The sequence below is a fragment of the Acinonyx jubatus genome, chromosome C2 (assembly GCF_027475565.1).
Source record: "Acinonyx jubatus isolate Ajub_Pintada_27869175 chromosome C2, VMU_Ajub_asm_v1.0, whole genome shotgun sequence".
NCBI lineage: Eukaryota > Metazoa > Chordata > Mammalia > Carnivora > Felidae > Acinonyx > Acinonyx jubatus.
The window spans coordinates 5,942,065-5,968,861 of record NC_069384.1 but is presented as its reverse complement, the minus strand read 5'-3'; the positions used below and the strand labels follow the sequence as shown (position 1 = coordinate 5,968,861).

The 26,797-nt window shown below is 45.8% G+C and overlaps 1 protein-coding gene across 9 annotated transcripts in view; it reads left to right on the top strand.

The window, feature by feature from the left end:
* Window positions 1-3,853: 3,853 nt before the first annotated feature.
* IGSF5 (immunoglobulin superfamily member 5) overlaps window positions 3,854-26,797 on the top strand; it is a 97,598-nt gene continuing 74,654 nt past the window's right edge. For 5 of the 9 annotated variants that reach the window (XR_008297523.1, XR_008297519.1, XR_008297520.1 and 2 more), the window contains exons 1-4: window positions 4,061-4,502; window positions 8,083-8,160; window positions 18,408-18,725; window positions 23,926-24,225. Coding sequence is in view for 4 of the 9 variants with exons in the window: in XM_053220545.1 (XP_053076520.1) it covers window positions 8,103-8,160; window positions 18,408-18,725; window positions 23,926-24,225 (676 nt within the window). In the remaining 5 variants the exon portion in view is untranslated. The other 4 variants (XM_053220544.1, XM_053220543.1, XM_053220545.1 and 1 more) reach the window with 4 other exon arrangements.

The following is a 26,797-nucleotide window of genomic DNA, read 5'->3' as shown; positions in this document are numbered from 1 at the left end:
TTAACTTCTTACGCCCTGTTCTACCTAACTTGCTGTGTAACTTGTCTCGTGCTTTGCTTTGGGTGACGTGTAAGAAGCCAAATTAAAAATGTAGTGCAATGGGGGCGCCTGGGGGGCTCAGATGGGTAAGCATCTGACTTCAGTTCTGGTCATGATCTTGCAGTTCGTGGGTTCGAGCCCTGCGTTGGACTCTGTGCTGACAGCTCGGAGCCTGGATCCTGCTTCGATTCTGTGTCTCCCCCTCTCTCTGCCCCTCCCCTGCTCATGCTCTGTCTCTCTCAAAAATAATACATAAACGCAACATATTTTTTTTTAAGTGTAGTGTAATGTCACTGAGTTTGGAATCCTGAATCTGCTTCATAACTATGTTAACCTTGCCTTATGACTGAATAAAGCCAACAATGGGAAAGACACCTCATGTGCCTTCATAGTGAGCTCATGAAACCCCACAACCTTCTTTGCTCATTTAAAAGGTTTTCACCGCTCTTCCTGACATTCCTTTACAATTTTTTAAAATGTTTATTTATTTATTTTGAGAGAGAGAGAGGGAAAGGGAGAGAGAGTGGATGTGAGTGGGGGAGGGGCAGAGAGAGAGAGGGAGACAGAGAATCCCAAGCAGGCTCCACCCACGGGGCTCAATCCCATGAACTGCGAGATCATGACTTGAGCTGAAAGCAGGAATCTGATGCACGACCAACTGAACAGCCAGGTGCCCCCTGACATTCCTTTTTATATGTGAGGACAAAATCCCAAATCTTGACTGTACCCTTTAGTCTGGACCTTGCCTCTTCTCTGGGCTAATGGAAGACCCCTGCCCCCCCTGCCAGCCCTACCCCAACTCCCACCCCTTTGCATTCAAGCCGGGCTAGGCTCTCCAACTTCCTCAGGCTTTTGGGGCCTCCCACCACCCACCCTGACTCAAGGCACACCCTTCATCTGTGCCTCCAACCCCCCCCCCCCCCACCATGGTCCTTCCTGAACTCCACCTTCCTACCCAGTGTGGTCCTAACATGCCCACCCCACACCTGAGCTCAAACGCCTTTCCTCAGGGAAACCCCCTCCCAACCCCTGCACCTTCAACAAAGCTTTTTTGGGGGTCTTTACCACAATTTGAATTTTAGTGTGAGTATGTTTCAGGTAGATTTGAACTTTGTGATTTTAAAATAGCATAGGCTAGGGGCGCCTGGGTGGCTCAGTTGGTTGGGCGTCGGATTTTGGCTCAGGTCATGATCCCGCACTTCGTGAGTTCGAGCCCCGCGTCGGGCTCTGGGCTGATGGCTCAGAGCCCGGAGCCTGCTTCAGATTCTGTGTCTCCCTCTCTCTCTGTCCCTCCCCTGCTTACACTCTGTCTCTCTGTCTCCTAAAAATAAATAAACATTAAAAAAATTTAAAATAGCATAGGCTAAAAATACTAGTACCTCTGTCTTTATGCTCAAACTTTGAAATAATGAAAACCTCCCAAAGTCCAAAAAAAAAAAAAAAGTCCCTCGAGACCACACAGTCTCAGAGTTGCATTTCCAGTGATTTGGATACAGGGTTTCCAGGCTGGGTAGCTGGTAGACAGAAGTGCCCAGGCCCAGGGTCTGCAGTGCCGGCCCCTGCATCTGTGGGGGCACCACCGAGGTGGTTACTGTTGTTACGTATGCACGTCATATGGCACTTGTAGGGGGTCAGAATATAGCACCCCAGAATGGGCCAGGTTGTCATAAGAATTATCATAAGCTGAAGATAACTGAGAAACAGCAGACCCTAAACTTTGCCTCCTCCTGCGGGTATCAGGAAGGGCAAACACCATCTTCGTCACTGGGGGCTCTTCTCAGAATGGTTACAACAAACCTGACCCGATACAACCCTTACCTTCCTTTTCGTCTCCCCCCTGTCTTCACCTGCCCACAGTTTGCCACACTTAAAAGCCTGGACTTCTTTTCCTTTGCCCTGTCACTTCTCTTCAAGTTTATTGTCTTGTTAAGACTCCTTTGAGTACTCAGCACCGAGTTTCCCCTACCTGTATGCATTAATAAACTCTTGATATCTTGCTGTTCTCTTGTTTTGTCTTGTCAATCTGTCTTTTGTCAGTTTAATTTTCAGGCCCTACCCACCAAACCAAGGAGGGTATAGGAACAAATCTTTCCCCTCCCCTACACTCTCATTGTTATCATAACTCAAAATTTCTAGAAGCTCTAACAATAGTCTCCAGTAGTTATGCTGAGGCTGAGCTGTGCTCTGAAGGTCAGTGCTTGGGACTCCTGGTGCTGACTGATATTCTTCTTCTTCTTCTTCTTTTTTTTTTTTTTTTTTTTTACATTTATTCATTTTTGAGAGACAGAGAGAGAGCACAAGCAGGGGAGGGGAAGAGAGAGAGGGAGACACAGAATCTGAAGCAGGCTCCAGGCTCTGAGCTGTCAGCACTGAGCCCGGGTACTGACCGATATTCTAAATGACTCGTGCTGAAGCCGAGAAAATGAGGAAAAGTGTATCAGGGATAAAAATCAGCTACACTGGCCTTGGGTGTTCATTTCAGTGGCTCATTGTTTGGGAATTATTTGAGTTTTGAATTATGCTTGGCTTTCAGGGACATAGCTCATAAATAAGATGCCACAACTTTGTGTATATTTGAGAGCTTATTCGACTCACATGTTGTTAACTCCTGGAATCTGTTTCGCTCACCGTTTTTTCTGACCAGCGCAGGGCCTTGTAGGGGAGGAGGAAAAAAACCTTTTTTTTGCCCTCTCAGGTACAATGCCTGGGACCTGTGAAGCCAGGTTAGCAGGATAAAGGTGTAATCTGCATGCATATAGGAACCAAGTGGTTGGAATGAATACTTATATATACCTGATTTAGAAGGGGAGAGTAAAGGGGGGGGGAAGAAAGGCTTCTTATGGGAAAAACAAATAGTGTTTTTTTGGAAGGACAAATAGATTTTCAGTAGAAGAGACACGAGAGAAGGTTTGTGATAATGTTTATCTATACAGGTGATGAGTGGTCTTTTGACGTTATTCTCATTCAGAGTCGGAAAGTCCCCCTGAAGAAGGGATCTCCAGTAGGCTTCATTAGTGGACCCACCCTATAAAGGAATTTATGGCAGCTGTATTCCCCAGTTGTTAATGCTTTTAGTCAGAAAAGGGAATCTCTAAGAAGGTTTTTTTTTTTTTTTTAATCTCTTAAATCTCAACTATTTTCAGCCTAAAATAAATCTCTATGCCAAACTGGCATCTTTTGGGGGTGGTGTACTCTGATCCTGTTCCACTGGGGAGAACCGTTTCCCCCTATTTATTTGCTTCAGGGTCTCACGCTAAGTGCGTGATCCACACCCTCTGTTGGTGTCTATTCTGTTCAGACGCCCTTGGCTCTGAGTCCCCTGACAAGATTAAAATGCAGTGGGTGAGGGGCACCTGGGTGGCTCAGTCGGTTAAGCCACTGACTTTGGCTCTGGTCACAATCTCACGGTTTGTGGGTTCGTGCCCCACGTCGGGCTCTGTGCTGACAGCTCGGAGCCTGGAGCCTGCTTGGGCTTCTGGGTCCCCGTCTCTCTTCCTAACCGCCCTCCCCCCCCCCCCCCCCCGCCCCGCCCCGCCCCTGCTTGCGCTCTCTCTGTCTCAAAAATAAATAAACCTTAAAAAAAAATTAACACACAGTGGGGGAGACTAGGCAGGTGCTGAGAGAGAACGGCATGAGAGCAAACAGTTCCACGTGGTGCTGCCGTGTGGTGGGTGCCAGGTGGTGGTCTCTTCCAGAATTTTCCACGGGCTCTAAGAAGCCAAGTTCCTTTGTTCAGACTGAGTGCTGGCTGGGTGTGGGCGTGGGAGGGCCAAAGACACCTCTTGGCAGTTTTCCTACAAATGCTCCTCGGGAAAGTGCAGCCACATTCCAGAAGGTTTCACCCTCAGGACTACTTTTCTTTCACCGAAGAGTCTTCTTGTGGGTGTGGAGGTTCTTGGCCGGAGAAGGAACCGGCTCGGCCAGCCCCAGGCCCGTGCTGACGCCAGAGATCAGCAAGGTTGTCCAGGCCGGCGTCCTCGGCAGGAAGGGCCCCCAGCCTGGGTAAGAGGACCTTCAGCCCCCAAGGGCTTGGCTCTGTGGGACTGAGAGAGACAGAGAGACAGAGAGAGAGAGAGGCCCAGAAGAGGAGCCAGGGCAGAGGGCCGAGGGGAAGGAGTGGTGGCCCTGGAGGCCGTGACCTTCTCAGGCCCCGCTGGGTGGCCTGGCTTGCTGTTTGGGGCTGGCTAATGATTAGCAGGGAAAATGTCACTCTGGGGCATGCACACCTTCCGGGAGCGAGGGGCCAGTGGCAGGCAGGGGCCACCTCTGTGTTTACAGCCCGGCCTGTGACGTGACAGGGCCATTTCAAGAGGAACTTCCTGCTAACCGGCAACCCGGGTGGAGATTCTCGGCGGCCACACAGGTTTGTTCCTGCGTTTGCGTGGAGGGAGGACGGAGGCCCAGATGCCTCTGGGATCAGAGAAACTTCTGTGACACCGGAAGAGGAGAACTTCCTGCCTGAGGTGAGCCAGCTCCAGCCAGTGGTGGGCGTCTGTCCAGCGGGTCCACAGGCACCTGTCTCGGGCCGAGGGGCGGGTCGCTTTCCCCGGGAAAGTGTCCCAGGACCAAACACACACTCTTTGTTTCCCAACTTCCACCCAGTTAAACATTAAGAAAGCAGGCTGTTCGGGGAGTTCAGGAATTCAAGATGACTTCTGATGGAGCGAGAGCCTCTGTCATAGCACGCCGCTGTCTGGGGGCGGCGAGAGCTGAGAGCCAGCTGGGATTTGGGGGGGTCGGGATTCCAGGGCTGGAAAGTCACCGTGGCCCCATGGGTCATTCCCCGCACTTGTAAATGCCGTTTCTCCTCCTGTGGGAAGGAGAGCCTCACGGAAGTCTCCGGAAGCCCTCACGGGGGCCTCATTCCTGCAGGCAGGACAGCCCCTCCGGATGTAGGGGTGCAGGACGTGGGCTTGTCAGAGTGCAGCCTTTATGTATATTTAGGCACAGACGTTTGCAGCAAGCCGCTCGTGTGGATTTTGCTGTGACGGATTCTCGCTCACCCTGACCAGCACCCAGCTTTCTTTTCGGGTCTTGGCTTCGTGCTGGTGCCTGTAGCAAGAAGTGTGGCAGGCACCTTGGCGAAGCTCTTTCCAGGGACCCAGAAACGAGGGCTTGTGTGGGGGGTAACTGAGTGAGATAATGAAACGTGGCAGTTTTCTGAGATCAGTGCGGTGGCCCCTCACATACCTTCCGTGTGGTTTTTGCCTTGTCAGGGCAGCAGGTTAATGGTTGGAGGTTAACTCCTGTTTAGTACAAATAAAAAAACCTTTTTTTAATGTTTATTTTTGAGAGAGAGACAGTGAGAGTGGGGGAGAGGCAGAGAGAGAGGGGGAGACACAGAATCGGAAGCAGGCTCCAGGCTCGAGCTGTCAGCACGGAGCCCGACGCGGGGCTCGAACCCATGAGCTGTGAGATCATGACCGGAGCCGAAGTCGGATGCTTCACCGACTGAGCCCCACAGGCGCACCAGCACAGTTTTTTTTTTTTAAAGTTATTTATTTAGTTTGAGAGAGAGAGAAAGCGCAAGTAGGGGAGGAACAGAGAGAGAGGGACAGAGAGAGAATCCCAAGCAGGCTCAGCTCTGTCAGCGCAGAGCCCGACATGGGCTGGAACCCATGAACCTGTGAGGTCATGGCCGGAACTGAAGTCAGTTGCTCCACAGACTGAGCCACCCGGGTGTCCTGTGTTTAGTACAATTTAACAAGACTTAAGACTTTAAGAAGACTTTGCAGGTTCTCAACGAGAAGTAGGTACTTCAAGTCTTCCATAACAAAATGAATGGGAAGTGAAATCTCCGGGGTCTGTCCAACTATCCCACAGAGATGTCAACTTGCAAATTACCTGGCATTAGGTCCTCATTTAATTAAAGCGAAGGGACAGCTCATTTCTGCACACATCCTTCACATACCAGCCGGGCACAAATCCACTCCTGCAGCAATCCTGACCCGGGGCTCCCTGGACCTCACTGGGCGCTCCTGCCCTGCCAGTCCTGGGGATTCTGCTGGACTCTGGGGAAACAGAGTCACCGCTCTTACAGAGAAGAAGCCAGAACGGCGTGTGAGGGACGGAGGCCGAACAGAGGCTTTAGAAAACACAGCACTCAGACTCGGCCTGACTCAGCACAGCTATTGGTATTTCCTGATGGACCTTAAACTTCGGCTGCAATTTCAATAAACACTGGGTCCAAGCTTGGCATTTATGGCCTTCGGTGAGATGCGTAATCTTCTCTATGAGGGCTCAGTGTCTCCTGCATCCTCAGCTGGGGTGTAGCCTTCTAGACGACCGGTCTAGCCACCGACCTGTCAGAGCAGTGTGCATCGAACCTTGCAAATTAGTAAATGATTTATTGGCACTTCATAATTGGGGACCTGGAGTCCGTCTGGGAGGGCTGGGGTTTCAGTCCGGCCTGAGTAGGGCTGCTGCACAGCTTGCCGCCCGGGCCTATTTGTGGAGCTCTGCGGGGTGTGTTGTAGACCCCACGGGGGCCGGGGTCCCCACAGCGGCACAGACTTTGAACCTTGCGCTGTGCCATGCACGCAAGTGGTTATGGTTTAGCACGCATGCTGAGTTTTGCTTTCCCAACACATCAGAGAAACAGAGGGGTGGAAACCCGCGTTCCTTCTGGTGAGCCCCAAATAGCCAGGATCACTGCTTCAGCGTGAAATGGGTTCCGCAGACGTGAGGTGTGGTGGTTACTTGTGCCTGTTTCACTTCCTGTGTTTGTGCTTTTGTGTTGCTGTGGGGTCGGCCTCTTTCGGCTGTAGGAGAGGAAAGGGGACGGGAGCCCTGGACAGGTGTCAGCCCATCACAAAATCCCACAGCCGTGGGGAGGGGGGGTCTCTGATGAAACCTGGTGCCCCACATTTCAGAGGGAGGGTCCCCCCCGCCCCCCCTCCCCAGTTGATGGGGCTGTGACGTCTGTGTGAACGCCAAAGCCAAAGTGAAAACCATCCCCTGGTTAGGGAGCTGTGCTCCACACGGTGGTGGTGTTGAAGGCTGTGAAAGAAAGAGACCCTTTGCTGAGCCAAGGGGCCATTGTTTTTGCGGGCAGTTCCCCACGCGTTCAGTGGGTGATTTACCTTACATGCTCCAGTGGGACCACACGTTGCTGGTGACTGTGTTGCATGGGCCTACCACAGGGAAGAAGGAAAAAGTAAAAATAAAAAGAGAACATGTAGGGATGGAGGGGTGAGCAAGAGGTTTATCCAAGAACAAAGGGATTGGAAGGAAGGGCCAAGAGGTGCACATGACAGGTTCCCCATGATCTGCCTAGGGCTCAGTCTACCCTGACCTCTCCTAGCTCCGACCTCTCCCCCTCTCCCTCACCCTTGACTCCACCCCAACGCCAGTGCCTCTCAAACATGCCAGGCATTGTCCCACCCCGGGGCCTTTGCACCTGCTGCCCCTGTGCCTGGAAAGCTCCTTTGCAGATATCCTCGTGGCTGTCACCTCACCTCCTTCACTGTTCACGGAACACCTTCTCGGGAGACTTTCTGTGACTTCCCTGTTTGTAATTACAGCCGGCCACCCCATGCACGCACACGACCCCTTGCAGACGTCCCCCTGTTCTCTCTCTATACATACCTTTTGGCACCTTCTAATAAGCTTATGTTCTATTTCGCCTGTTTTCCCTTTTGGTAACGTGAACTTGTTACGGGGAGGATTTTTTTTTCCCCTCGGTGATTAAAACATCATGATTGAAATGAAAAGCAGCAAGCCCTCACCCCTACATCCTGGTGAGCTAGTCAGCAGTAAGGCTATACCGTCTGCCTTCCATAACTTATACCGGGACTGGGGAGCAAGATCGTTTAATGCAGGGATTCTCCAACTTGAGCCTGGGCCAGAATTGGTTCACTGTTTCATTGTTTGGACAGATTTGTGTGCTCGCCCCTGGAGCTTCTGATCCAGCAGGTTTGGGGTGAGGCTGGTGCCACCGACCGTCCCTCTGCGGACACCCATGAGCCGGTAGGGGCTCCGCGTACTCGGGATGCCAAACGCTCGTCAGTGACAGATGGTTACCTGGCTGCTTTGTTTCCCCAGGGTGAAGAAGACGCGTGGTGATGGAGGGCAGGTGGAAAGGCATCTCGACCGTGCTGGTCATCCTGGCTGGGCTGGCAGGTAGGGGTCTCCTGAGCTTGGTGGAATGTTCCTGGGCATCCGCTGGAAGTGGGCAGGAGGGAACCCAGACGAAGCTTCCTGGATACGTGGCTTCCAGAAGCTTCTTCCTTCTTCCGTTCTCACTGCTTCCTCTTTCCACAGAAGGGTCTCTTTCCTTGGGTGCACTTCCTGCTCTCTTGACTAAATTTCCTACCGGTCCTTCCACTGGGTCGTCTCTGCTGTGAGCGTTTGCCCTTCCATTCCTCCCTGTAAGTCATTGTCCTGTCCTCTGCCTGCTTTTCTCTTCTTCCATTTCTATCTGGCCTTCAAGGAAGGCCCAATTCAGACATCACCTCCTCCCTGAAGCCCTCCTGACCTTGCCGTTTTCTGGGTAATAATCCCAGCTCCCATTTACTGACAGGGGAAGGGCCCACCGCTGTTTCTCCCATCAGCTCCTCCTCGTCCTGGATCGCCCCCAGGGGGTCAGTCGAAAGGGACTCCAGGGGGTCCCAGGCCAGGGTCTCCCGATCACACTCTGCTTTGCAGGAGGTGGAGCTTGAGACTGCGGGGTCCTTGGGGTGACTGGAGTTGGTTCCCCCAGCTTTCTTTTGATTATGTCTTGCCTAGACTTCTTAGAGGGCAGCCATCCTGTATTTCTTGTGCAGTGATTTCAAGGCATTGTACTGAAGAATGATGAACATGTAGAAAAGCTCACAAGTCACAGAAGTACAGCTTGATGAATTTTCACAAACTGAACACCTTCGTATGTTAACAGTGAGACCAAGAACCTCCCGTGAATGCCTCCCTTTTGGTCATTCTGATACCCCTCCCCCAATATTCGATATTTATCGAAAAACGGAAAAGAATGAAATAATATAGGGACTCTCAGAGTGTGTTACAGGCAATAAGGACCCTTTTGTAAGTTTTGGTTTGGAGTACGTTGAGACATTAAGCCCAGGGGCCCAGGCTGTGGTGTTAATGTGTATTTGAGGGCAAAGATGTTCAGAAACCCCCGACTCACAGTGCGCAGTGTGAGGTGTTCAGTAGGCGCTTGATAAGCCCTGGTTTGTGGAGAGGAAAACACCAGCCCTGTTGCGTAGAGCTTGAGGACTTGTCCAGGGGCTTGCAAACCACGCTCAGCACTCATTTGAGGGATAAGGCTCCAACGTGGCTATTTCAGCCACGGTTGCAAAAATCTCTTCTGGCAGTTTAGCGGGGAGCTGATGTGCTGTGGGGTCTATGGTTTTTCTGGGACATTTTCCCTGAAGTTGTGTTTGGAACAAAGGGGAGGCTTTGGTGGAGGCCTGGAGATGGCTGTTCCAGGAGGGGAGAGTGTTATGGGCTCATTCGAATGCCCCCTGGGGGATGGGACCCATTGCTATGGACTGAGCACCTCGGATGCTTCATCTTGGAAAGTCTGGGGGTAGAGACACCTTCATTTGTAAACTCTGAATAGCTGAGAGCAACTGCCACGCACAAAGCATTCCTGCCAGTCCTGTCCTCTCTATCTTGCCCCAGTGCAATGGGTTATTTAGAACTCAGCACCCTCATTTATTCGCTCAGTGAATATTGACTGAGGGCCTGTTATGTGCCAGTTAGTTGTAGGCATTGTGATGTGGCAATGAAAAAACCAGGCACAGTCCCTGCTAACAAAGCGCTTAGAACCCCACAGGGGAATTAGGCACTTATTGGTAGAAAAATCAATGTTCTGTTTTTAGTTTTTTGAGGAACCTCCATACTGTTTTCCAGAGTAGCTGCACCAGCGTGCATTCCCACCAACATTGCAAAAGAGATCCTCTTTCTCCACATCCTCGCCAACATCTGTTGTTGCCTGAATTGTTAATGTTAGCCATTCTGACAGGTATAATGTGGTATCTCATTGTGGTTTTGATTTGTATTTCCCTGATGATGAGTGATGTTGAGCATTTTTTCATGTGTCGGTTGGCCATCTGGATGTCTTCTTTGGAGAAGTGTCTATTCATGTCTTTTGCCCATTTTTTCACTGGATTGTTTTTTGGGTGTTGAGTTTGAGAAGTTCTTTATAGATTTTGGATACTAACCCTTTATCTGATATGTACTTTGCAAATATCTTCACCCATTCTGTCGGTTGCCTTTTAGTTTTGCTGATTGTTTCCTTCGCTGTGCAGAAGCTTTTTATTTTGGTGAGGTCCCAGTAGTTCATTTTTCCTTTTGTTTCCCTTGTGTCTGGATACGTGTTGAGTAAGAAGTTGCTGCGACCAAGATCAAGCAGGTTTTTGCCTGCTTTCTCCTGGAGGATTTTGATGGCTTCTTGTCTTACATTGAGGTCTTTCATCCATTTTGAGTTAATTTTTGTGTATGGTGTAAGAAAGTGGTCCAGGTTCATTCTTCTGTATGTTGCTGTCCAGTTTTCTCAGCACCACTTGCTGAAGAGACTGTCTTTATTCCATGGGATATTCTTTCCTGCTTTGTCAAAGATTGGCCATTTCTGAGCCCATTTCTAGGTTCTCTATTCTGTTCCATTGATCTGAGTGTCTGTTCTTGTGCCAGTACCATCTTGCCTTGATTACAGCTTTGTAGTATAGCTTGAAGTCTGGGATTGTGATGCCTCCTGCTTTGGTTTTCTTTCTCAAGATCGCTTTGGCTATTCAGGGTCTTTTGTGGTTCCATACAAATTTTAGGATTATTTGTTCTAGCTCTGTGAAAAATGCTGGTGTTACTTTGATAGGGATTGCGTTGAATATATAGATTGCTTTGGGTAGTATCGACATTTTAACAATATTTGTTCTTCCTATCCAGGAGCATGGAATGTTTTTCCATTTCTTTATATCTTCTTCAATTTCTTTCATAAGCTTTCGATAGTTTTCAGTGTATAGATTTTTCACCTCTTTGGTTAGATTTATTCCCAGGTATTTTATGGTTTTTTGTGCAACTGTAAATGGGATCGATTCCTTGATTTCTCTTTCTGTCGCTTCATTGTTGGTGTATAAGAATGCAACCGATTTCTGTGCGTTGATTTTATATTCTGCAACTTTGCTGAATTCATGAATCAATTCTAGCAGTTTTTTGGTGGAATCTTTTGGGTTTCCATATAGAGTATCATGTCATCTGCGAAGAGTGAAAGTTTGACTTCCTCCTTGACTATTTGGTTGCCTTTTATTTCTTTGTGTTGTCCGATTGCAGAGTCTAAGACTTCCAAAACTACGTTGAATAGCAGTGGTGATAGTGGACATGCCTGTCTTGTTCCCGACCTTAGGGTGAAAGCTCTCAGTTTTTCCCCATTGAGGATGATATTAGCGTTGGGTCATTCACATATGGCTTTTATGATCTCGAGGTATGCTCCTTCTATCCCTACTGTCTTGAGGGTTTTTATCAAGAATGGATGTTGTATTTTTTCAAATGCTTTCTCTGCATCTATTGAGAGGATCATGTGGTTCTCATACTTTCTTTTATTGATGTGATGAATCACGTTAATTGTTTTGCAGATATTGAACCAACCCTGCATCCCAGGTATAAATCCCTCTTGGTCGTGGTGAATAATTTTTTTAATGTATTGTTAGATCCAGTTGGCTAATATCTTGTTGAGGTTTTTTCATCCATGTTCATCAGGGAAATTGGTCTATAGTTGTCCTTTTTAGTGGGGTCTCTGTCTGGTTTTGGAATCAAGGTAATGCTGACGTCATAGAAAGAGTTTGGAAGTTTTCCTTCCATTTCTATTTTTTGGAACAGGTTCAAGAGAATAGGTGTTAACTCTTCCTTAAATGTTTGGTAGAATTCCCCTGGAAAGCCATCTGGCCCTGGATTCTTGCTTTTTGGCATATTTTTGATTACTAATTCGATTTCCTTACTGGTTGTGGGTCTGTTCAAATTTTCTATTTCTTCCTGTTTCAGTTTTGGTAGTATATATGTTTCTAGGAATTTGTCCATTTCTTCCAGATTACCTTTTTATTGGCATATACTTGCTCATAATCTTGTCTTCTTATTGTTTTTATTTCTGTTGTGTTGGTTGTGATCTCTCCTCTTTCATTCTTGATTTTATTTATTTGGGTCCTTTCCTTTTTCTTTTGGATCAAACTAGCTAGTGGTTTATCAATTTTGTTAATTCTTTCGAAGAACCAGCTTCTGGTTTCATTGATCTGTTCTACTGTTTTTTTGGTTTTGATAGCAATAATTTCTGCTCTAATCTTTATTATTTCCTGTCTTCTGCTGGTTTTGGGTTTTATTTGGTGTTCTGTTTCTAGGTCTTTAAGGTGTAAGGTTAACTTGTGTATCTGAGATCTTTCTTCCTTCTTTAGGAAGGCCTGGATTGCTATATACTTTCATCTTATGACTGCCTTTGCTGTGTCCCAGAGGTTTTGGGTTGTGGTGTTATCATTTGCATTGACTTGCATTCAGTGACATCCATATACTTTTTAATTTCCTCTTTAACTTCTTGGTTAGCCCATTCATTCTTTAGTAGGATGTTCTTCAGTCTCCAACTATTTGTTACTTTTCCAAATTTTTTCTTGTGGTTGATTTTGAATTTCATAGCGTTGTGGTCTGAAAATATGCATGGTGTGAACTTGATCTTTTTGTACTTACTTAGGGCTGATTTGTGTCCCAGTATATGGTCTATTCTGGATAACGTTCCATATGCACTGGAGAAGAATGTATATTCTGCTGCTTTAGGATGAAATGTTCTGAATATATCTGTTAAGTCCATCTGGTCCAGTGTGTCCTTCAAAGCCGTTGCTTCCTTGTTGATTTTTTGATGAGATGATCTGTCCATTGTTGTGAGTGGGGTGTTGAAGTCTCCTACTATGATGGTATTACTATCGATGAGTTTCTTTATGTTTGTGATTAATTGATTTATACATTTGGGTGCTGTCACATTTGGTGCATAAATGTTTACAATTGTTAGGTCTTCTTGGTGGATAGATCCCTTAATCATGATATAATGCCCTTCTGCATCTCTTGATACAGTCTTTATTTTAAAGTCCAGATTGTCTGCTCTAAGTATGGCTACTCTGGCTTTCTTTTGTTGACCATTAGCATGATAGATGGTTCTCCATCCCCTTACTTTCAATCTGAAGGTGTCTTTAGGTCTACACTGGGTCTCTTGTAAACAGCATATAGATGGATCTTGTTTTCTTATCCATTCTGTTACCCTGTGTCTTTTGATTGGAGCATTGAGTCCGTTGATCCTTAGAGTGAGTACTGAAAGATATGAATTTATTGCCATTATCATGCTTGTAGAGTTGGAGTTTCTGGTGTTTTCTCTGGTCCTTTCTAATCTTTGTTGCTTTTGAGATATATATGTATATATATATTATTTGAGATATATAATTGATATTATATATATATTGAGATATATAATATATATATTATTTGAGATATATAATATCTATTTTATCTATTTATTTATTTATTTACTTATTTATTTATTTATTCATCTTTTCTCCCCTCAGAGAGTCCCCTTAAAATTTCTTGCAGGGCTTATTTAGTGGTCACAAACTCCTTTAGTTTTTGTTTGTCTGGGAAACTTTTTTCTCTCCTTCTATTTTGAATGACAGCCTTGCTGGATAAAGAATTCTTGGCTGCCTATTTTTCTGATTCAGCACACTGAATATATCCCTCCACTCCTTTCTGGCCTGCCAAGTTTCTGTGGATAGGTCTGCTGCAAACCTGTTCTGTCTTCCCTTGTAGGTTAGGGACTCTTTTTCCCTTGCTGTTTTCATGATTCTCTCCTTGCCTGAGTATTTTGTGAATTTGACTATGATATGCCTTGTTGATAGTCGGTTTTTGTTGAATCTAATGGGGGTCCTCTGTACTTCCTGGATTTTGATGTCTGTGTCTTTCCCCAGGTTAGGAGAGTTTTCTGCTATGATTTGCTCACATAACCCTTCTACCCCTATTTCTCTCCCTTCCTCTTCTGGGACCCCTATTATTCTCATGTTGTTCCTTTTTCATGAGTACTGATTTCTCTAATTCTTAAATCGTGCTCTTTTGCCTTAATCTCCCTCTTTTTCTCGGCTTCATTATTCTCTATAAGTTTGTCCTCCGTATCGCTGATTCTCTATTCTGCCTCATCCATCCTTGCCGCCGCTGCATCCATCCGTGATTGCAGCTCAGTTATAGCATTTTTCATTTCATTCTGACTAGTTTTTACTTCTTTTATCTCTGCAGAAAGGGATTCTAATCTATTTTCGACTCCAGCTAGTATTCTTATTATCATGATTCTAAATTCTGGTTTAGACATCTTGCTTTTATCTGTGTTGGTTAAATTCCTGGCTGTTGTTTCTTCGTGCTCTTTCTTTTGGGGTGAATTCCTTCGTTTTGTCATTTTGAAGGGAGAAAAGGAATTAATGAGGTAGAAAAATTGAAATTAAAAAAATTAAAGTTAAAAAAATATTAAAATGAAACACGCACACACACACACACACACACACACACACACACACACACACAAATTGAATAGATGATGCTAGATCCTGGGTGTGTTTTGGTCTGGATGTTGAAAGTGGTTTGACAGATTAGAGAAAAAAAGGGGGGGGGGCGGAAGAAAAAAAAGGAAATCGTTTGAGAATTTGAAAAAATGAATACACTGAAGTGGGCTAAAATGAGATGATGGGGGTAAAATAATTGGAAAAAAATTACACAAAAGTAAAGAATATAGTAGGAAAAAATTAAAGAAAAATATTTTAAATAAACATTGAAAATAATGAATTTTTTCTTTTTCTGTATTCAAGAAAAAGAAAAGAAATGAAAAAGAGAAATAAGAGAAAAAAAAAGAACTCGCTGGAAAATTTGAAAAAGTGAATACACTGTAGTAGACTGAAATGAAATGATGGAAGTAAAATAGAATTTGAAAAAGTTTACATAAAAGCAAAAAATATAGTAGAAAAATTAAATAAAAATATTTTTCACAGAAATTGAAAGTAAAAATGAAGTTTTTCACTTTCTGCATTCAAGAAAAAGGAAAGAAATGAAAAAGAGGAAAAAGAAAAAGAAAAAAGAAAACAAGGAAATCGTTTGAAAATTTGAAAAGGTGAATACACTGAAGTAGACTAAAATGGAATGATGGAAGTAAGAAAGAATTTGAAAAAATTTACACAAAAATAAAAAATATAGTAAAACAGTTAAAGAAAAATATTTTTAATAAAAATTGAAAATAAAAATGAAGTTTTTCTCTTTCTCTATTCAAGAAAAAGAATAGTGTAAAAGAAAAGAAAAGAAAAAAAAGAAAATTGAATAGATGGACCTGCTAACAGATTGAAGTAGGACTGAAATTGCTTCGTTTTCCCCTAGAGGTCAGTCCATGTATCTCTTTATAGCCCATAAACTAAGTAGGCGGTGAGACTTGTGTTCTTGAAGAGCGAGGTTGGCCCAGTTGGGCGGGGCTCCGTGCAACAGCTCCGCTCTCCACTAGATGGCGCCGCTCAGCTCACTGGGGTGGAGTGTTGCAGGGCTCGTAGGTGCATATGCGCCTGCGCGGCCGTGGTAAAAATGGCAGCAGCCAGCTATCCGGTCTGTTCTCCCCATCAGCAATCGCGCACCCGTCCTCTGGCTTCAGCTCTCGTCCACTCCCCGCTTTTCCACTCTCCGTGACCAGGCCCCAGGAAGTACCTCTCTCCCGGGTTTTGTCCCAGATGTGGCTGTTTTCCCCAGCCCCTTACTTCCGAAGGACCCCGGCTTTGACCCGCTCCGCCCCTCTGCGGGAGGGTCTCACTGAGCCATGGCCGAGCGAGCCACCGCTGAATGTCGGCTGCAGCCAGGAACGCCCGCTGGACCCTGCTGTTGTCGGTGCCCCGAGACTGTGGCCAGGTGCCAGCCTGCCCCAGAAAAGGTTCGCGAGATAGTGTAGCAGCAGCATTTCAGGGATTATGGAAGATCACAACACACATCTGGCACCAGGCTTTACCCTTAACGACCTTGTTCCTGCACCAGCGAATTTGGCTGTTTTCTGGGGTCTGCTGGGACCAGGTGGCTTCAAAGGTTTCCACCAAATGTCCTTCCAGCAGTGGAACCGCTTCTCCCCGTGTGGCCCGAGAACCTCCTGGACCCCACTTTGTTCCTGGGGATTCACCTTTCCCACCAGAGCACCTCCAGGTATGGAGCTGCGGAGTTGCAGACTCTGTGCTCCCCTTGTTTACAGTCTTAATGGAACTTAAACCCTCTCCCTTCTCCTTTCTCCCTTTTTAGTTTAGTCGGTGCGGCTGTTTCCAATTTTCCACTTTCTCTCCAGCTGCTTTTGGGGAGGGGTGCTTTTTCCGTATTCTCTGCCCCCCTCCCCCTCCCAGTCTCTGTCCTCTCCCTGCCTGCAAAGGCGGCTTCCTGCCCGCTGCCGGCTTCTCTCTCCCCACGTTCACCTCTCCGCGCCACGTACCTGCTGAGTTCTGTGGTTCAGGTTGGGCAGATTGTTGTATTAATCCTCCAGTCAGTTTTCTAGGTGTGTAGGATGGTCTAGTGTTGGTCTGGCTGTATTTCATGGATGCGACATACAAAAAACTTCCATGCTGTTCCGCCATCTAGGCTCTTCTCCTGATGATTATATTTCAGTGCAAGGGTTCCCAGCCCTCCTCTTCCTTGTCCTGGTCCTCAGGCGGGGCACAGGCTGCTTACCCTCCTCATCCTCCTTCCTCCCCTTCCTCAGGCTGGGTGCGGGCTGCCGTCCTCCCTATATCAAATTATTATTACAAACATGGGAAGCTCTTAAAAACCCTGGCTGCCAGTTGGCTCCTCTAAGGCGATTAGAACATCTGTCCTAAATGGACAAAAGATTTTTCTTGAGTTCTTCCAGTGACGAACATGCTTCATCCCCTGTTATCATGATTCCTTTCATGTGAGCTGGAGAGCCCTTGAGGTCCACTGTGTGGAAGACCAGTTAGAAATTGTCACTCCAGGGTCACCGGGGTTGCTCAGTTGGTTAAGCATCTGACTCTTGATTTTGGCTCAGGTCATGATTTCAGGTTCATGAGATCGAGCCCCGCATCGGGCTCTGCGCTGATAGGGCAGAGCCTGCTTGGGATTGTGTCACCTTCTCTCTCTGCCCTTCCCCACTTGCATTTACTCTCTCTCTGCCTCTCGAAATAAATACATGAACTTAAAAAAGAAAAACAAGTTGTCACTCCAGGTGATGCACCAGCATTATGGTGCATCTGGGGAGCCAAGGGTTGAATGTTGTGGAAAGTGTGAAAGAAACAATTCTACTTAAATCTACACCACTCTTGGCTTGTCTTACAAAATCAACACATTCCTTCTTGCAGGTTATATGCTCATGAATGTTTACTGAGTGTTTGAGGGTCACGTTTAGGGCTTGACATGGACTGTCATATTTGGTTTTTGAAACAATCCACTGTGGTGCCAGTGCCCTTGTTCTGTGGCTGAGGCGAGTGGGACATGGAGAAGTTGAGATAATTTGCCCCGTGAGCCAGGAGCCCCACCTGACAGTCCATGGGCTTCTGCTTTTGAGCCACCTGCCTGTCTGCTGGAGTTTTGAACCCAACACTAGATATGGTGGGATTTTTTTTTACCAGCCTGCCAGATGCATTGTTTGATCGTTCTCATCATTACGGGAACCCACTCCCCTATCCTTCTGCCTGTTTTCCCTCTTTGTATTTCCCCACCCGTGTCTCTTCTAGTCCTTAAGAGGAGAGGCATGGAATCAATGATAGTACAGTTCTCTTGATACTTGGCGACTGGCTTACCTATTGCTCCACGACCGTGTACTCAGATGCAACGTTTGTCTCTCTCCATCTGGATTCCTTCTCTCTCAACCTTGTTTATCCTCCAGCCCTTGACACTGTCCTAAGGATCCCATCTGGGGGCTTTAAGGGTGCAGGGGCATGAAGTGAGCTATGATCTCAGCATGCTGGGGTTCCCATTCTCTTCATGAAGAGAGACTGTTTTCCAGCTTCCCCTCTGAGCCCTGGGATTTCCACAGGGGTGGAAATCAAAGACCCTGCCCAACTTCCTTGGAGGATAACTGTCGTTTCATGGGGAAGGTGAAAACTTGTCTCAAATAGACCCGGGAGCTCTTGGGGCCAGGCTGGGATCAAGGTAACATCGCTCTGGAGGTAGAGGAGCAGTCTTGCTGGGAGGTGCTCTGAGATGTGGAGGGAGCGGATGGAAAGGAGGGATGGGTGGCTTCCTGTCCACTGGGGAGACATGGTGTTGGGACCAGGAAGACATAGGGTCTGAGCCAATGGCCATCCAGAGGCCACGGCTGGTGAATACAGAAGGGTTAAACCCTACCTTAGACTTACACAGATTTCTTCACTTACCGCCTTGAAACACTGGTTGCCTTCCAGCTTCTGGATCCAGCTATCAAATCATAGAAGGTCCCAAGAACGCAACGGTGCTGGAGGGCTCGGAGGCTCGCTTCAACTGCACGGTCTCACAGGGCTGGAGGCTCATCATGTGGGCTCTGAATGGCACGGTGGTTCTGAGCATCACGCCCTCAAAACCCATCATCACCAACGACCGCTTTACCTCTGTGAGCTACGAAGAGGGCGGCAACTCCATCTCTGAGATGATAATCCATGATGTGCAGCTCCGTGACGCGGGGCACATCAAGTGCAGCCTCCAGAACAGTGACCGTGATGCATCCGCTTTCCTTTCAGTGCAAGGTGGGTGCACAGGTGGCTCTGAGCGGAGCAGGTGGAGGCGGCTGGGTTGGATGCCAGGGGCACAGGAGGACCCTGCATGCATCCAGGGTCTGCCCTCAGCGTGTTAGGCTTAGAAGTATGAATGCCTGTTGTTTTGTTGTTTGTTGTTTCTTACCCCAATTCTTCACCAAATCTCTTTCTGCCCTTCTTTCTGTTTCCCCTACCTCATCTCTTCTTTCCTTTCTCTTTTCTTTCACTAAGACTCTTAAAGACAGGTCTTATCACTTTCCCATCGCTATCCCACCGAGAGCTTTTGTGGACATATACCCCAGATTCTCCCAGGCCGGTTGTGGCCACTGCTCTTTGATTTAGGAATAGTTGCCCATCACTGCCGTTTCTCTGGTGTTTTATATACGTGCTGTTCTTTCCTCGCCTTATGTCACGTATGCACTTTGAATCATGATTTTTTTACCCTTTTCCTCTTTCCAGTTGAGTTCTCCCAATCCTTTACTCTTTCCTGCCCCCAGCGGTTCTTGTAGTCAAAGGTGGGTGTTCACTAACTCTACCAAACATTTTAGGGAAAAGAGTAAGCGAAATTTATCACAAGGGATAGTTTATTTTTCATTTTCAGAGGTAATTTTGAGGTGCTCTAAATCATGGTATGTAGTGAAAAGAAAAATAAAAGGATGCTTTACAAGAATTCAGAACATCTTTATCAAAGTTTAATCACTTTGCAATTCTTAAAATGCAATTAGATGGTATTTGTAGATGCATTGGAGCTAGTTGAGCTCCTCATTTCTGTGGCAGCGTTTCTTAAGAAAACCACGTCGTATTTTGAAATTTTTTCTTATATCTATTTATTGGCTTGTCTAGGAGAAATTTCCAAACATTTGATCTGTGTTAATGTTGCATCAAATCCAGTTTGATAACATTTGGTAGGAATGCAGGTCTACCTATTTCTACCTGCTTTTTTTTTTTTTTTTACTTAGCCAAAATGTTGTCCCTTTACTTTTATGTGTCTTTAATTTTATACAGCTTAATGATATTTTCAAAATAGTGATTTTTATGAGACTACCTGGATTATTGGCTTAGTTTGCATGACCAGATTCTTACCATAATGATTTGTGGCATAAGGGAAAGAACACAGGAAAAATGGAATCAAAGACACGAGTTCTGGGTTCGCTGTCATCAGTTGCCAACTTAGTGACTCCTGAGGTGGCCCGACTTCTTCATCTTTAAAAGAAGGATAAGGCTCCCCCGCCCCACCTCACAGGTGTACTGTGAGGGTCAGACGCAGCAGTGACTGACGATGGCTTGAAGACCCCAAAGTCCTGTTTGATTCAATTTATTGCACATGGAGCTGGGAGCCAGCGTGGGCTAGTGGTTCATAATGCAGGCTTGGGAGCCTGAATGCTAGGTTCAGATTCCAGCTGTACCACTTGCTAACTGTGTGACCTTGGCCGTTATTTAATGACTTTGTGCCCTAGTTTCCTCATCAGAGGGTTGTTGTGGGATCAACTGCGTAGGTCCAATAAAGTCTTTACAACAGCACTTGGGTCATGGCCATCTCCGTATAGCCAATCGCATTCCCGATAGCAGCACACCATTGTGTTGGGCATCTGGAAGGGCACTCAGAGATGTATAGAAGAAGACAGAGTCCTGTCCTCAAGGGCCTCCCGGGAAGAGTAGACCATGCACATGCAGGGATAACATGAGTGGCCTGGAGATGCTGCCAGGTGCTGTGAGGGAGACAAGTTCCGGTTTGAATTGGGAGGGGAGATAGAGAAAGAGCAAAGCCTGTACAGATGACTCCATGTTGAGGTGCCCTTCTGTGCTTCGAAGGTTTGGGGATGCTAGGCCAAGGGGGGAAATGAGGAGGGGGACACCTGGATCAAGGACACAGGGCCAAAGGCATGACTTAATTGATATGTTCATGGCACATCAAATTCATAGATCCATGTGTTTTTATAGCAGCTTTGCTCAAAGCTCCACATCTATAAAGTTGTCTGTGCCTAAACACGCATTTTTGTCGGTTGGCAATTACCGTAGCTTTTAGTTTTGATACACATGGAAGATTAAGCATTTGGGATGATAAATTCTTTCCCAAGGTCATGTGGAAGGAACCCATAGACCAGGCACCGAACTTGGTCGTATTACCTGGGTTCCAGTGGTCTGAATGGCTCTTTGTTCCCAGAGGAACAAATGTTCTCTAAGCAACAGGATCTCTTTCAAGGGAAAAGAATCTTGAAGAAAGAGGAAATATCCATGTTATTTTTAAAATGGTTTAGCTGAAGATTTATTTTTTTCCAGCTCATGTATCAGCAAGAAAAAGAGAGCTTACATAGCTCCCTCTAGAGTCATCTTAGATCTGTATGAATGCTACAGTCATCACCTTTGTACAGGGTGTTCATTGCGCTATGCGATAAGCTTTGTGAAAGCCAGTGGGAAAAGTTGAATCACAAATATGTGTAGAAAAAGGAAATGCTTCTGGTTGCTGATTTGTCCATCCATTGCCAAGTCTGCCCATTAAATCACACACCAAATTCTAGACCCCTTGTATTTCGAGGGCCAGTAGACTTGAGTTCAAGATCGTCCCTTATTAATTGAGGCAATACCGCTCCTTCCAGTTTCTGTCATCTTAAACCTCTCCACCAAATGAAACAGTGAGTGGAGAAGAAGGAATAAGTACGAAACCCTTTACATGTAGGGAACAAATCCATTTCCCTCGCATTGTTGCATTTACAGTAATCCCTGCATTAGCAAACAGGCTTTACTTACTCCGAGAGACTATTGAGGAAAGGAATGGTTGGAAATTTAACATTTTAGAGTAAGAAGAGCTTTCAGAGCTGACCCAGTTCCATCTAGTTTGGGAACTGTTGGGCATCCCCTAGAACTTTCAGGGTCCGTAAGGTCACGACTGCTTCCATTATAATACTAACATGTGAATTGCCTTTCCTACGCTCATTTCACTTGTGCCCACAGGATGTCTTTCCCAATAACTGATGTATAATGATACAAAGTCATGCAAAAGTGAAAGGTCAATTAAAGCGCCAGATAGAGCAATGGGTTTGTATGTCAAAGAGAATGAGAGTTCCTTTATATAGTTTCAGTTTCCACAGTGCAACTACCCTGTAAGAAATCACTGCTTGCCAAGTGTTGGTACAGTATCAAGGAACATACGTGATTATTTGAAAAACCTTCTCACTGTTTCACCTATATATCCATGGGAGGTCAGATTTATTTATTTGTTAAAAAAATTTTTTTAAAACGTTTATTCACTTTTGAGAGGCAGAGAGTGAGCAGGGGAGGGGCAGAGAGAGAGGGAGGCACAGAATCCAAAGCAGCTCCAGGCTCTGAGCCGTCAGCACAGAGCTCAATGTGGGACTCGAACTCATGATCTGTGAGATCATGACCTGAGCTGAAGTCGGAGGCTTAACCAACTGAGCCATCCAGGCACCTCCATGTGAAGTCAGTTTTAAAAATATACTCCAGTAAAGCCATTTATTGAATATATTGCAACAGCTTGAATGCAGAACCAGATATGAGAATCCAGCTAGACGTTAAAGAGATTTGCAGAAATCTAAAACAATGATATTCTTCTCAATAATTTATGTTGGGTTAAAAACACAGGTGTTTTTCATCATAATATGGTAATCCACGGTGACATGTAGTGATTTGTCATTGTTATTTTAAATATCTTTAAAAATAAATATTCTAATTTCAAGTATGGTAAATATTTTTTAAAGTTTATTTGTTTATTTTGAGAGAGGGAGAGAGTGAGCGTACAAGCAGGGGAGGGGCAGAGAGAGGGGGAGAGAGAGAGAGAGAGAGAGAGAGAGAGAGAATCCCAAGCAGTCTCCATGCTGTCAGCACAGACCTGATGTGGGCCTTGAACTCAGGAACCATGAGAGCATGACCTGAGCCAAAATCAAGAGTCAGATGCTTAATCGACTGAACCACCCGGGTGCCGCTCAAGTATGGTAAATATTGATAGAACATAAACAAAATGTCTTTGGAGTCCTCAGTGATTTTTAAGAGTACTGAAACAAAAACATTTGAAAACCACTGATCTAGTCAGATTGTTTCATCTGACCTTTAAAAACAGAGAGTGATTGCCCAGGTGAGGGCAATTTGACTGAGAACTGAGGGTTTTTTTTTAATGTTTATTTATTTTATTTTGAGAGAGAGGGAGAGTGCAAGCAGGGGAGGGGCAGAGAGAGACACACACAGAATCTGAAGCAGGCTCCCAGCTCTGAGCTGTCAGCACAGAGCCCGACGCAGGGCTCAAACTCATGGACCTTGAGATCATGACCTGAACCAAAGTTGGCTGCTTAACTAACTGAGCCACTCAGGTGCCCCAAGACTGAGTTTTTGATTCTTAGTCCAGTGTTCTTCCCATTATATTATAAAACAGGGAGGATATTTTAATTTGGACGCTTGGATGTTTCACTAAGGCTGTGTCTTTACCGGAGCCAACCCTCAGGTTATTTTATTAATATTAGCACACACAAGTCCTATTTTCGTATAGGTTGTTTATAGTGTGAACATTGACATATGCAGGTAGGCCATTCATAAAAACCGTAAGGTTTTTAATTTATCTATTATATTCTGGTACATAATTTTGGGCAATTATTGTTATAATTATATTAGATTTGATTTTGAATTCATTTGCAACTGGAAAAACATTTTAAGGAAATACTATAGGAAGTTCTGTTTAGAAATGTATGACCCCCAAAATAAAATGAAATGAATCTGACTGACCAAAGGCCAGGAGCAACTTGCTTCCCATGACCCTGAGATACGTTCTCCTGACAATGGAAAGAATGTATAAAGGTTTTTTTTTCCCTTTTTGCTTTTGCTCCCAGGAGAGCCCAGGACAACTTTGCAACTTCACTTGAGTGACTGAGTAGCCTACTCTGGCAGGCACACTTGCCCTCTCTTTCCCATAGAATTCATATTCTCCTGGATCCTGATTTTTATTTATTCATTTCCTCTGGAATTATATGTTTTCTGGTGAGCAAGCTCCCCTTCTTTCATGAACCTGGCAGGTCTAAATAAAGACACAAGTCAAACCTGAGTTAAGGTTCTCGATACAGACACAGCCAGTTTGGCCTCGGGAAGATGGCTCTCGTGAAATGCAATCCAAGGGGAAAATTAAAGACAGCCTGAAACCAACAGAGGTATGGTCACCCCTTTGGAACATTTCTCTTTTCTTCTTTAGTTATGGGGGCATTGCTCATTCCCGGAGGCAACCTTGTAGTCGCGGAGGATGAACCTTGTAATGTGACTTGCCACGCATGGGGCTGGATCCCGCCCCCAGGTATTTCCTGGGATATCGGCGTTCCCGTGAGCCACTCGAGCTATCATTCTGTTCCGGAGCCCAACAATCCCCAAAGTGCAGTGAGCGTCCTGACTCTCACACCACAGGGCAATGGGACTTTGACTTGTGTGGCTACCATGAAAGGGCTGCATGCCCACAAGTCTGTAACTGTGAATCTTACTGTGGTTCAGCCTCCTTTGGGTAAGTGAAGACCTTTTGCTTTATATAAAATAAAAGTATTGTTGCATGCTTATATTTCATATGGGGTGCTCTCAGTCAACAATGCCTAGGAGAATTGTATGATGACCTTGATTTTAGGTAGGGATGGTGATGGAGACAAATTAGTGTCAGCTTAATGATGCCGCAATTCCACTTGCTTTTAAATTTTATCTTCAAGTGTCTCTCTTTTTTTTTAATGTTTATTTTTGAAAGAGAGAGAGAGAGACAGAGCGTGAGCAGGGGAGGGGCAGAGAGAGAGGGAGACACAGAATCCGAAACAGGCTCCAGGCTCTGAGCTGTCAGCACAGCACCCGACGTGGGGCTTGAACCCACGAACTGTGAGATCATGACCTGAGCCGAAGTCAGAGGCTTAACCAACTGAGCCACCCAGGCGCCCCAAGTGTTTTTATTTTTGACTTCCTTATGGAAACCATTAAGAACCTTGACAATTATCTTAAAACACATCAGGTTCAGGGATAAACACTTGAAGTCAGTGTTTCTCTGTAGCTTTTATCTGTTGTTCCAGTTTGATCCCATCCTCTTGGCCAGTATGGGGCAAGCTCTTCTAATATTTGAGGAGGGTGTGCAGGCCCTCTTGGATTCCTTCCAATCTCAGTAGCATATGGTTTCTTTTTTCTTTCTTTCTTTCTTTCTTTCTGTCTTTCTGTCTTTCTGTCTTTCTATCTTTCTTTCTCCCAACAAATCCACAGTGTATTTGAAGGCACCACGTCTTATATTTTAAAAAATATAACTAAAAACTCAACTAAATGACATAAATTTAGAGTTTAGATTCCCAAGAGAACCTACTGTAGGGTCCTTGGCATACCAAAAACTCTAACCACACAGCCTACAGGGCTGCAGAGCCTGCTTGAACTCTATCAGCCTGGAACCAGAAGAAAACGTGGGGCCAGGACTGGAGATCAACTTTCAGTCTTTCATTTTGCAGAAGAGGACTGAAAGGGAGGCCTAGAGAGGTGCTGTGCTCTGGCTGGGGCAGAGCAGGACCTAGAAGCCAGGTAGGGGTTCTCTCTTGGTCCAAAGAGTTTCCCACTACAAAAACACCTTTACTTGAGATCTTCCAAAGTTCAGAACAAAGTTATAGCCAGAGAAAGATTGATGATGAAGAAGAGGAAGAAGGAGAAGGAGAAGAGGAGGAGGAGCAAGTGGAGGAAGAGAAGGAGCAAGAGGAGGAAGAGGAGGAAGAAGAAGAAGAAACACAGCATTTGCCAAGTAAAGGCTCTGTTTTAAGTGCTTCTCAGATGTTAACTGAACTAACATGCACAGCAGGTCTATGAGTGGACCCTGTTACTACTTCTGTTGCAGAGGCAAGGTGACAGGGAAATAGTATGGTTTGGAATTTGCCCGTGTCCGCAGAACTAGTAAATGGCAGAGATGGCCCTGCTGGTCTGTCTCCAGAATCTGCTCACCTGTCAGCTCTGCGTTTCACTTGTGTGGGCATGTGGGCAGCCACGTGGGGGGATGGGAGAGTGTCCTATGGCTTCCATAACAGTGTTCCACAAAGTGGGTGGCTTATACCAGAGAAATATGTTATGTCACAGCTCTGGAGGCTGAATGTCTGAGATTAAGGTGTTGGTAGGCCTGGTTCTTTCCAGGAACCATAAGGGAATGATCTCTAGGCCTCTCTCTTAGCTTCTGGTATTTGCTGGTGGTCTTTGGTGTTTCTTGGCTTGTAGAAGTAGCAACCTGACTTGTGTTGTCATCTTCACAGGATGCTTTCTCTGTGTGCTTGTCTGTGTCCAAATTTCCCCTTTAAAATTTTTTAAAAATTTATTTATTTTGAGAAAGAGAGTGAGACAGGGAGAGAGAGAGGTGGGGGAGGGGCAGGGGCGGGGGGAGAAAGAGAGAGAGAGAGAGAGAATTCCTAGCAGGCTCCACACCGTCAGCACAGATTCTGATGCAGAGCTTGAACCCATGAACTATGAGATCATGACCTGAGCCAAAACCAAAAGCTGGATGCTCAACCAACTGAGCCACCTAGGTGCCCCTAAATTTCCCTTTTTTGTAAGGACACTACTCATATTGCATTATGGGACCCATCCTATCAAGTATAACCTCATCTTAACTAAATTGCATCTGCAATACTCTGTTTTCAAATAAGGTTACATTCTGGGAATGCTGGGGGTTAGTACTTTAACACATGAATTTTAGGGGGACACAAGTCAACCCGTCATCACAGATGATGTCTCCGTGAACCTATAAAAAGCCAGTCAGAGACTAACCTGTGGTCAGTACCAACAGTTCTGTGCTTTGCACTGTGGGGATTGGTCTTGGTGCAATGAGCACAAGCTTGTCCCACCATTGCTAAAACTTTGCCTCTTGTCTCTGATTCAGATGCTCCCAGAGACCAGGCAGACAACAGAAACGAAAGCATAAGTGAATACATGTGTCAGGTAGAAGATGGAGTGGAGGGGCCCATTGGGAACCAGACATCATGCTCCATCCACATGGAACAGCTCTATCAGTGCCAGCTGGTTGTTGCCAATGGGAAAGGAGATCCAGGGCTGGCAGATCTCTGACCTGGATCTGGTGACTA